General features: G+C 42.9%; 1 protein-coding gene across 1 annotated transcript in view; it reads right to left on the bottom strand.

Moving 5' to 3' along the window:
• Positions 1-12,827, bottom strand: part of AGBL4 (AGBL carboxypeptidase 4) — a 966,914-nt gene that overhangs the window by 84,585 nt on the left and 869,502 nt on the right. The window contains exon 10 of the mRNA XM_075286245.1: positions 8,954-9,106. Coding sequence (XP_075142346.1) covers positions 8,954-9,106 — 153 coding nt within the window. The remainder of the gene's footprint in view (positions 1-8,953; positions 9,107-12,827) is intronic.

The raw sequence follows: 12,827 nt of genomic DNA, 5'->3' as shown, positions 1-12,827 counted from the left end.
CCAGAGGGCAGGGGGAATAAATTTACAATTTACATCAAAGGAGATCAAAGACATTTAATACACCCTAGGGTGGTGAGGGGACCTATTGGGCTCATGGGCCTGCAGTTATACCAGTGACATGGACCAAAAAAGGAAATTTGCTGCAAAATTTTGCCATTGTACCAAATAAAAAATCCCAAACCCTGAAATTCGGTATCCGTAAAGAATACATCTGCATGCATGGGGACAATGAAATGCATGGTTCTGTATGCTGTTATAATGGATAGCACATGGACCCGAATTACAGTCATGTTCATGGGGCCTTAGGGTCTACTCCAGTAAAAAAATCCACTATGTGAAGGGTTCTTGATGTATAGTCAGCCTCATGTCACAATTTTAGCTGCAAATAACATGCAAACGACTTTTTGCACCGGTTATTTCCATTACCCCATTTGGGTTTGTATCCATCTCAGGTGACAACTTCATGGTGTTCCTAGGTTCTCCCATTGTTTGCATTGGTTTCCTCCGGGGTTCTCTGATTTCCTCCCACGCTTCATAGAACATACTGCTAGACTAATTTGGACTTTAGAGTTGTGGCCCAGTGATCTCTGTGCACTGCTATGGAATATGTTGGCGCCATATGTGCATAAATACAATAATGCTGATGTATAATCCCATCCCCATACATGTATTAGCAGATTATTAAGGCTAGTCACCATGTGAACAAGGACATTGTCTCCATGCGAGCACATAGCGTGTAGATCTCATTATAAAGTAGCGCAGTATTACATTACATCGCACCCTACAGCTGGAATAAATCTACTTTCGGTGATGAACTGCACCGAGAAACCCAATAAAGTGACCTTTGAATATATGAAAACATCCCTGGGAAGATCTAATACATTAGAAATGAGACCTACAGCTGAAGGGCAGGTTGTGCGTCTGGAGTATATAGATATCATATATATATATATATATATATATATATATATATATATATATATATATATTGCATAATGCCCTCCTATTGCAAACTGTAGGCATATTATCCATCACTGCAGAGTTCTGTGGTTATATGGCTGTGAATAGTCCTAATATATTACAGTAAGCACTGTATATAATACACCTGACGCAGAACGAAGATCCTTGTCAGTGATCAATGTGACCACAGGTGTGTTATAGTGATCCCTGTAACAATTGCAGCCATATTGTTCCCCCCCCCCCAAATATATATATAATGTATACTGCTGCAGATATATACCGCTGCAGATATATACCGCTGCAGATATATATATACATATATATATATATATATATATATATATATATATATATATATTACAGTATATACATCACATCCATGGCACTGTATATTGGAGTCTACTAAATGTATATAGGAGTCTACTGAATATACTAATACATAGAATTCATGGTGCTGTTTATGGGAGTCTATTGATTTCATGGCTCTGTATATAGAAGTCTACTGACTATATATAGAAGTCTACTGATTGTATATTGGAGTCTACTGACTGTATATAGGAGTCTACGTTCATGGCTCTGTGTTTCTGTGTATAGGAATCTGCTGACTGTATATAGGAGTCCACTGACTGTATATAGGAATCCACTGACTGTATATAGGAGTCTACTAACTTTATGTAGGAGTCTACATTCATGGCTCTGTGTTTCCATGTATAGGAATCTACTGACTGTATATAGGAGTCCATTGACTGTATATAGTAGTTTACTGACTGTGTATAGGAGTCTACGTTCATGGCTCTGTGTTTCCATGTATGGAATCTACTGACTGTATATAGGAGTCCACTGACTGTATATAGTAGTTTACTGACTGTATATAGGAGTCTATGTTCATGGCTCTGTGTTTCCATGTATAGGAATCTACTGACTGTATATAGGAGTCCATTGACTGTATATAGGAGTCCACTGACTGTATATAGTAGTTTACTGACTGTGTATAGGAGTCTACGTTCATGGCTCTGTGTTTCCATGTATGGAATCTACTGACTGTATATAGGAGTCCACTGACTGTATATAGTAGTTTACTGACTGTGTATAGGAGTCTACGTTCATGGCTCTGTGTTTCCATGTATGGAATCTACTGACTGTATATAGGAGTCCACTGACTGTATATAGGAGTCCACTGACTGTATATAGTAGTTTACTGACTGTATATAGGAGTCTATGTTCATGGCTCTGTGTTTCCATGTAGAGGAATCTACTGACTGTATATAGGGCTCTACTGACTGTATATAGGAGTCTACTGACTGTATATAGGAGTCCACTGACTGTATATAGTGGTTTACTGACTGTATATAGGAGTCCACTGACTGTATATAGTAGTTTACTGACTGTATATAGGAGTCTACGTTCATGGCTCGGTGTTTCCATTTATGGTAATCTACTGACTGTATATAGGAGTCCACTGACTGTATATAGGAGTCCACTGACTGTATATAGGAGTCTTCTGACTGTATATAGGAGTCTACGTTCATGGCTCGGTGTATCCATGTATGAGAATCTACTGACTGTATATAGGAGTCCACTGTCTGTATATAGTAGTTTACTGACTGTATATAGGAGTCCACTGACTGTATATAGGAGTTTACGTTCATGGCTTGGGGTTTCCATGTATGGGAATCTACTGACCGGGATGACGCTATAAGATCACTGTCACGGGATGGTTAGAGTCCGGCAATAGGCAATGTGTAATATATATTTCATGTGGAATGTATTCTCTAACCTGTTATATACATCAGTGTGTAGTTGGCTGATTAGGGTCTAGTGTGTTAGCACATTGTATGCAAATACCTCTAACTAGTGAGGACAATGGGTGGAGATAATCTGATCAGTGTCTCCAAGAAGATGTTGGACTGTGCATTGTCCATAGTAGACAGGGAGTCTGCTCTCCTTGGTATAGGTGAGGGGGGAAGGATCTGTGACTCAGCCCTTCCCCCCACAGATATAGGTGTAACAGTCTTAGTATATAGTATATAGCTAGCAGTTAGTATGTGTTAGCCGGCCTGTGCACAGCTCTGCAGAGAGCCAGGATATAGTTACAGGACCAAGGAACCAAAGTTATCATTGGATTGTGACTTCTGTGGACTTATTGTTATTACGGTTGATGTGACCGCCGCCGGCTACTAACTTTGTGGATTACAATAAATTGCTGTTGTCTCCCGACCTCTTGCGTCCGTGTTGATTCAAAAGACCATCCGGAGGAAGACGTATACCTTTGCTCCGTGACAATCACTTTAGCTGCAGAGCTCCGGAGGCGGCCTGGCCCCTTTGGGCCCCTTTGGGCTCCCATATTTCAGATCCCGGTTTCCTCCACCTGTTGCTCGGCCCCGGATTCTATTCTTAAGCCGCAGAACTAAATCCCTTTGAGCTGCGACTCATTTAGGGGAGATTCAGATAAATGAAACCATCTCCAAAGTGAATCCCATTTCACAGCAAACAAGTTATTAAGCCGATGTGGCCGGTTTGCATGTCACAGCCCCGTGCATTATTAATATAATGGGGATTTCTTTTTAGTTTGGTGTGATAAATGCCTACAAAATTGTATCTGCACTTGAAACCTTTTGAGTCGGCGGCGCTTGGTAAATCAATCAGGGCTGACAGATGCTTTAAGGAGAGTAATCTTTTCAATGTGTCTGTCAGTGGTTAATAGAACATTGTTTCTCAGCTTGGCTAAGGCTGGGAGACAGTCAATTATGGCCAACGCACTGAATGCCTGGCAGGCCCACAAGCAACCTGCACTCACTAATGGAAATGGCTGAGCTGCTTCATAATCTCTTCTATTTCTATACACTGCATGATTAAGGCGTGATGGAGGAACGCTGGCACCGCTTACAAATTCATTCCAAATTTCTACCCTACAAAATATTTTGGTTTTTATGGGATCCCTTATGTAATTTTGCAAGATGTTGTTCCCACAATGAGAACATTTCAATTATTCAATTGGGAGAATTGCAACATTGTATCATTGTCCATCCTCCCAAATGTCCAAGAATGGAAAGAGGGTCAACTTCTGCAGCTTAGACCTTTCTATGTCAAGTCATGACCCTAAGCACATCCAATCCCTGTCCATGGATGCCTAATCCTATCTAGTCTCCATCTTGGTGTAACACACAGTAATCGTGCCTCCTTAGTGTCCCCACGCAGTAAGAATGCCCACTAAGTAATAAGGAGGCCCCCTTAATGCCCCCACAGTAAGGATGCTCCCTTATTGACCCTATACAATAAAGATGTACCCTTAGTGCCCCCACACAGTAAGAATGCTCATGTATTGCCCACTAAGTAATAAGGATGCCCCCTTAATGCCCCCACTGTAATGATGCTCCCTTACTGGCCTTATACAATAAAGATGTACCCTTAGTGCCCCCATGATTTAAGGATGACCCCTTATTGCCTCCATACACAGTGAGGCTGTCCCTTTATTGCCTTCAAACAGTAATGATGCCCCCTTTGTACCTCCTTGCACAATAAAGATGCCCTTAATGATCCATGGAATAAGGATGCCCATTAGTGTCTTCCACACAGTATTGATGTCCCTTTGGTACGTGTGCACTAATACTGCCCTTATGGGGTCCCCTCACACAATAAGCGTGCCATCTATATGATCCAAACATTAAGGATGCCCATTTAGTGTCCCCTTCACAGTAGTGATATCCTCTTTGTGCCTTCAACATAGTAAAGATGCCTTTTTTAGCCCCAACTCCAGTGCCTTCCCATAAACAGGATTGCCACTTTGTGGTCCCTACACAGTAGATATGTCTCCTTAGTTTCCTCCAAGCAGTAGTGAGGCCTCCTTAATGTCCCTTCACCAACGCTACCTTCTTAGTACCCCCTTTATATAGTAAAGATGTCCTGTCATACAGCACGGATGTCCCCTTAGTGACCCTACACTGTAAAACTGCCTCATTGCTGGCCCCGCGCACACTAAAGATGGACATATTTGCTCTATATAGATCAAGGTTTGGTCCTCATAATCATATCCAATGGAATCCAATGGGATTGAGTCTGAGTGCGTATACTGTAGTCTTCCAATCTCTCTATAAGGGTACGTTCACACGGTGGAAAATGGATTCCGCGTGTGAATATACCGCGCGGTTAGCCGTGATGGAATGCTGATTCAGTACACCGTCATCCCGCTGCGGCATTCCACTCCGAATTAGGCCCGAATGAATGAACTTAATTGTGAGTGAGTCTCGCACCGCGGCTGAGTCAACTGCGGTATAGGGCGTCTCGCTTCTTTTTTCCAGTCAATGGGAGCCGTTTTGGCAGACGAATTTTTAGCTGGATTCCGCGTCAAAATCTGCTGCCAAAAAACTCATTGTGAATTAGCCCTTAGAGATCCTGCCATGTCCTTTGGCCTGTGGAGTTGTATACACCTATACCCTAGCACCACTACATTGACTCCCATGTAGGGTTGAGCGATCGGGATTGGAAAAGATCGGATTCCGATCGGCGATTGAGTAAACTTCACAATCGTGATCGGAAATCCGATCCCGATCTTTTCCAGTGGGATCGAGGTCAGAGGTTATCTCAAGATAGGCTCAACCCTAAAAGTGACTTTTCCCATAGAGAAGCATTGACTAGGGTTGAGCGATCGGAATCAGAAAAGATCGGATTCAGATCGGCGATCGAGCAAATTTCACGATCGCAATCGGGATCAGCTGGAAAATTATCAGAAATCGATTTTAAAATCGATCCTGAAATCTCAAGATCGGCTCAACCCTACTCCCACACTGTTATCATTTCCTGGGTGAGGTTACACGTTGCGGCCATGGGGTCTTGTGTCTCCATTTTATCATGTAATTTCTTGTCTCCGGTTCCTTGAGTTATATAATGTACTCAAAAACACACAATGGCCGTAAAATACCATTTTCTGCCTCCCCCTATAGGGTTCATGGGGCTTAAAGGGATCCTATTTTTCAAACACCTTTTTTTCTAACTAACACATTGGAATAGCCTTAAGAAAAGCTATTCTTCTCCTACTTTTCGTTGTCTTCTCCGCGCCTCCATTCGCTTGAAATTCCATTTTTTCTCAGTATGCAAATGAGTTCTCTCGCAGCACTGGGGGCGGGCCTCAACGCTAAAACAGCACTGGGGGCGTCCCTAATGCTGCAAGAGAATGCTCCAATGCCACCTCCATTTTCTACATCTTCACCGTGTCTTCTTCTGGCGGTGTCTTCTAACTTCTAGGCCTCAGTCCTAGGGCAAGCCGACTGCGCATGCTCAGAGCCACAAGAAAAATGGCTGCTTGCACAGTATTGTAAGCGGCCATTTTCTCATGGCCGGCGGGCATGCGCAGTCAGCTTGCCCTAGGCCCGAGGCCTAGAAGTTAGAAGACACCGCTGGAAGAAGACGAGGTGAAGACCTCGTTCCAGAAGAAGATGGAGGCGGCGCTGGAGAGTTCTCTGGCGGCATTGGGGACGCCCGAGTGCTGTTTGAACGCTGGGGCCCGCCCCCAGTGCTGCGAGACATACTGTCAAACCCAGGATTTTAGACGAACGGCGGTGCGGAGAAGACAACGAAAGGTAGGAGACGAATAGCCTTTCTTAAGGCTATTCTGACGTGTTTGTTTGAAAGATAGGATCCCTTTAATAGGACTTAGTATTTAGCGGTCGTACATCAGCCTGGAATATATTTTTTTAAGAAATCAACAAGACCATTTCTTTTCCTCGGAGCTGAAGACCAGGTGAATTTTCCCCGCAATAGTCAATAAAAATAATAGTGTTTATAATGTGGAGGAAATAAAATGGAAATTGGCCGAGGTCCCGCGGAAGGACCGATATTGCTCCTGTACATAGGAAAGAAATGTAATCAGCAAAATGGGCGCGTTAAAGAGCCCCTATAATTACAGGATTATTGCTTTTCCACTGGCTCTATATAGGAAGCAGCTCGGCTTTGTAATACCGAAAACAGTGAAATAAAACCATTTACTGTACGCCGGCCTCATTGATGAGAACACTTCTATTACTTTCCATCAGGCAAATGGCTCTTTTTTTTTTATTATGTCTGCCGAAGTTTGCAGACTCGGCTATTTTAGGTCGCGGTGACCTTCACTTTTTTTCTTTTTTCCCATTATTATTTCACCAAAGTTTTGAACAATAATAAAAAAAAAACAGCGGCGATTCCTAAATACGACCCCAAAACGAGAACCTGAAATGGTGACCTGATCCCATTTACAGAAATATAGTCCTATAGTTAACAGGTAGAGTCCGACCGATCTTACAATTTTAGCAGCGTGTTCTCATGAAATTGAAAATTCAGTGAAGATTATTGTTTGAATATTTCTTTATACTATTTGGAGCGCTGTTTATTCTGAAACATTGCTCCGAAGCTTCTGCATGGGCATAAATTGCAGCCAACGCTAGAGGGAGCATTAGAGCTTGCGGTATAGTGTCCTATTATTAGGTTAAATGGATAGTTGTATGCAATAAGCTCTTTAGCTCCCTCTAATGGTGGCTGCACAAAGTTAGAGTGCTATCTTTTTTAATATGTGTCTATACAAGGGATTTGGAAATAAGTATACAGGGACAGTGTTACCCATCAATCATTCTAAGCAATTGCATGGGGCTGCATAGATCAGGGGGTACCGGTAACCATATATCAACCAGAATTTTTATTTTTTTTTTTAATTAGCCTATTAGATTACATCAATATGTTCTAATATTAAATCTCTTCTCTCCTCGCTCCCCTTTGCTCCTTTTCAGCCTAACCTGCACTTTCACATGATGTCCTGATACTGCCAGCATTGGGATGTCACAGCAGCAGCTCCTAAAGCCACTCCATGATGGCAACATCAGGGTGTGATAGCAGATGTGACAGGCAAGTGTGGGGGCCAATAAGGGGGCAGCATACTATGTGTGATCACTAAGAGGGCAGTATAGTATATGAGGACACTAAGGGGGCTCTATAGTATGTGTGACGGCACTAAGAGGGCAGTATAGTATATGTGAGGACACTAAGGGGGCTCTATAGTATGTGTGAAGGCACTAAGAGGGCAGTATACTGTGTGTAAGGGCACTAAGAGGGGTTGTATAGTATGTGTGAGGACATTAAGAGGGCTATATACACTGTGTGTGAGGGAACTAAGAGGGCAGCATACTGTGTGTGAGGGCACTAGAGGGCAGATTACTATGTGTGAGGGCACTCAGGGGGCTGTATAGTATGTGTGAGGACATTAAGGCTTATATACTGTTCGTGAGGTCACTAAGAGGGCAGTATACTGTGTGTGAGGGCACTAAGAGGGCAATATACTGTGTGTGAGGGCACTAAAAGGGCTGGATACTATGTGTGAGGACACTAAGAGGGCAATATACTGTGTGTGAGGACACTAAGAGGGCAATATACTGTGTGTGAGGGCACTAAGAGGGCAGTATACTGTGTGTGAGGGCACTAAGAGGGCAGTATACTGTGTGTGAGGGCACTAAGAGGGCAATATACTGTGTGTGAGGGCACTAAAAGGGCAGGATACTATGTGTGAGAACACTAAAGGGGCTGTATAGTATGTATGAGGGCGCTAAGGCAGCTGTAGTATGTGTGAGGGCAGTATATTGTGTGTGAGGGCACTAAGAGGGCATTACAATGTAGGGGCACTAAGGGGGTAATGTACCTTGTGTGGGGGCACTAAAGAAATCCCAGAGATAACTTTGCCTGGGCCACAGAAATATCAATTCTGCACCTTATTGAATTTTTATCTACATACCATGATATAATTTCACAACATGCTTGCAAAACCCTGGACAATCTGCAATTTGCAACAGAACTACTGAGGGGCTCCATGCAGACACATATAAGATCCTATGACAGTATTGCAAATTTTCTTTTTTTTAGTTTTTTGTTTACCAGGTCTTCTGTCTCCCTATGATGTAAGTGCTTCCAGGGCCCCCAGTGCTTCCAGGGCCCCCAGTGCTACCTGCTCAGTATGAAGCATTCACACCATACTTACAAAAGAGAAGTCCTCGGCATTTCGACAGAGCAGCTTCGGAAAAATGGCTTGTCTCTGAAATAGCTCTTCTTGCTCAAAGATATTTCCGTACATGAATCCGTTCATCATGGTGGAATGGGCGTGAATGTCTATGTAAAACTCCAAGCTGGTCTTCTGTAGGAGCAAAATATAAGACATTCCATCAGATAGATACACAGTATATCCAGTATTATTTCTAGATTTTAGTTCATTTCTGGATTTCGTCATCCTATGTTTTTGTTAAAATAGACATTCGCCTCTTTATAAATAGGTTGATGAATATGCCCCAATTTCCCACATTAATGGGGAAGATTATAGAAGCAATTTAATAAGAAGTCAGCGGAGGAACACAATCCCGCTGCCCCCTACAGCTTTATTTCCATGACTTCACCCATAAATAGCGTACGATGGAATCCGAGCACATTAAGAAGCAAAAAATGTCATTACATTCACTAAGAAAATGGGTTAGTGCCGTATTACGTGACACTAGGATCGCTGAACGTCTCATCGGAGAGATAATAACTCATTGACTAAATCATCGATACATTGTTACTGGATTGACCAGACTACTGGCGTAGCTGGGAATAATGGTGGCACCAGTCGGTATTGAGCCACTTCCCTCTTCCCGCTCCCTGTTTGAATTCCAGTGTATGTGATAATATTGTAGCAATGTATGGATAAAATACCACTAGTGTTACTAGTAGGGGGCGTGTCTCTGCTCACTCTGATACTGTCCAATCAGGGCTGCCAGTATCAGACTGTGCAAGGACACACCCCTGAGGAGCGGCACAATACAGAATTATAAGAAAGGAGGTTCCAGAATTATTTCATGGGGTGTGCAAGTATTTACTAAAACAGACATGTTACAACTTGGTGTCGTGCATGAAGTCTGAACTATGCACCTACTAATGTCATTTAGAAAAGCATGCTTTTAACTTTGCATGAATCAGGAATGGACAGGGGAGCAGCTATAGGGGGTGCAGAGATAGCAAGTGTGACCAAGTCCTGGAACCTGAGGGGCCCAACAGTCTCTACAATATAAGATGAAACTAGTCTTATGGATAGAACATAGTAAGTGAGGCGCGGGAGCTTCTAGTGATGCCTCTGGGAGTGGGTACAATGTAACTCCCAAAGACTGACCTGTGTATCTTACATTGCTTCAGGTACAACCAAGGGTTTACATGCAACTGGTATGGTGTCCTTGGAGAGAGATTGCTGGTTGTGTCCCATTTTTATTAGGGCAGTGACTTTGCAGGACTTCCTTCTCTGGGTTAACCACATTGTTAGCAAACGGGGGTGAAAAATTGGTCTAAGAGTCATGGACGGTGGGAAATAACCACTGGATCCTTCTATTCTAGAAGCCAAATTCAGAACCATGATGTGGGTGTAACAAGTCCGGGACAATGTACAAGACAATGTGCACTATGACTCTCACCTGGCTGCACCCAATGTGGGCATCAAAGAGCAGCCAGCTACATCGCCCCCATCCGTCAGCAGCCCAAGTAGCCCTGCAAGCCCTCTCCAGACACAGAGAGGGCTTGTATTACTTCTAACAGGGTCTGTGCTCTGGCTCCAAGAACCGGCTACTGGATCGGAGGTTGCCAAGGTGTCTTTTCTCCTCAAGCTAACCAAGTCATGCAAGACACCTTCATGGGCTACTCCTCCACACACATAGTAGTGGAACGGCCTTTAAATAACATACCCCATCCAGCCATAAGCATCCTGACATTGGCAAGTAGCACTGTGGGAGAGCAACGCACAACGTCTCCCATGGTGCAACTCCATTGCAAAATATGGCTTTCAGAAACTTCCCAAAGCGATGACCTGCACCACCCCAGCCAACATATTACATGGTGCAATATGCAACACAACCTGAGCAACAATAATCCAAGCCTCGGTCAAACAACACACACAGTGTTTACAATGGCTGCCTATCTATTGCGCGGATTAAGCTGACCAGTTAAAGCCTGCGCCCGCACCACCTTACACTGATACCCTTCTGCACCCTACAGAAAAATCTATGCAACTCGAATTCCAAAGATACCAACATTTCCGTCACGTACGGCCATCCATCTGATGTGTAACAAGCAGATTGATTTTTTTTTTTTTGTCTCTTTGGGGTAAATATCTGCAGTAAATAACTTAAAAACTGAGCCGCCGAAAAGTTTGCTCCTTCACCGGCGAAGCAATTAAAACTAAGATGAAGCAAAGCATGCTGGAATTAAAAGGGAGAGTGATTGTCATATAATTTGTCTGCGAAGACAAGGAGAAAGTAATAAATTGTTTGCTGGGAACCTGCTGGATGCTGAGAGCTGTCTTTAAAGGGAGATGCAAGATACCTCCCGCTATGATATTAAACTCATCATTTTCTGCTCTGGAGGTGGAATTCAAAATGATTCAACAGTCGACATCTAAAAAGTCATTTTTCTACTTAATTCCCAGAAGTGACTTTTTTATGTGCTCACGCGCTGCAGCGAGATGTGGGTTTTTTCCCCCCGTAACTCTGTAATTGCCTATGAGATCAGGTGACCCTATGTACCTAAGAACATTCTTTCTTCCGCAGCTGGTAAAACAAAAGCCGCTTCTTTCCTTCTGCTTTGTCAACAGAGAAATGGAAGGCAAGACGCAGCGTGCGCGGCGAGCGGCTCTAATAGCATTCACGGCTCTGCTGCATACGTTTTCTTGACTTATATTTTCTTCTTTTAATGTTAATAATCATCCTATTGCATATTTCACATCGTTCTATTGCAAGATGGCGAGAAGAACGGGGCTGGGGGAAATGTGTCCCGCGGCTTTGGATGGGTCAACCTTTGCGTGCAGGATTCTCCATGCATTAGTATTGTTATTGTTATTAGCGCTATTGTATTGGTGCCTTTTATTGGATACGTCTGTTGTGTAATAGAAAAGAATATTAGGATCTGTAAGAACGTTGAGTGACAGCGACGCCTTTCTATAGGTCCTTCTGAAGCGTTGCGTTTGGAGGGTCATTTTAATTTTCTTCTGTATTGAATCACATCGCTATGTATTACCAGGGGAGTTGGCCTGGAGACTGTTGTGATAATCCGGCTTTGATGTGAATATTATAGGTACGGCTCCGCTTTGGTACATGAAAAATAACCAAGTAGTCTTATGAATATGGAACAAAAGAGATACAGTCCTATGAAAAAGCTGGGCACTCCTATTAATCTTAATAATTTTTAGTTCTAAATATTTTGGTGTTTATAACAGCCATTTCAGTTTGATATATCTAATAACTGATGGACACAGTAATATTTCAGGATTGAAATGAGGTTTATTTTACTAACAGAAAATGCGCAATATGCATTAAACCAAAATTTGACCGGTGCAAAAGTATGGGCACCTCAACAGAAAAGTGACATTAATATTTAGTAGATCCTCCTTTTGCAAAGATAACAGCCTCTAGTCGCTTCCTGTAGCTTTTAATCAGTTCCTGGATCCTGGATAAAGGTATTTTGGACAAACAATTCAAGTTCAGTTAAGTTAGATGGTCGCCGAGCATGGACAGCCCGCTTCAAATCATCCCACAGATGTTCAATGATATTCAGGTCTGGGGACTGGGATGGCCATTCCAGAACATTGTAATTGTTCCTCTGCATGAATGCCTGAGGATTTGGAGCGGTGTTTTGGATCATTGTCTTGCTGAAATATCCATCCCCGGCGTAACTTCAACTTCGTCACTGATTCTTGAACATTATTCTTAAGAATCTGCTGATACTGAGTGGAATCCATGCGACCCTCAACTTTAACAAGATTCCCGATGCCGGCATTGTCCACACAGCCCCAAAGCATGATGGAACCTCCACCAAATTTTACAGTGGGTAGCATGTGTTTTTCT

The sequence above is a fragment of the Leptodactylus fuscus genome, chromosome 9 (assembly GCF_031893055.1).
Source record: "Leptodactylus fuscus isolate aLepFus1 chromosome 9, aLepFus1.hap2, whole genome shotgun sequence".
Lineage (NCBI taxonomy): Eukaryota > Metazoa > Chordata > Amphibia > Anura > Leptodactylidae > Leptodactylus > Leptodactylus fuscus.
This window is presented reverse-complemented; position numbering and strand designations above follow the sequence as displayed.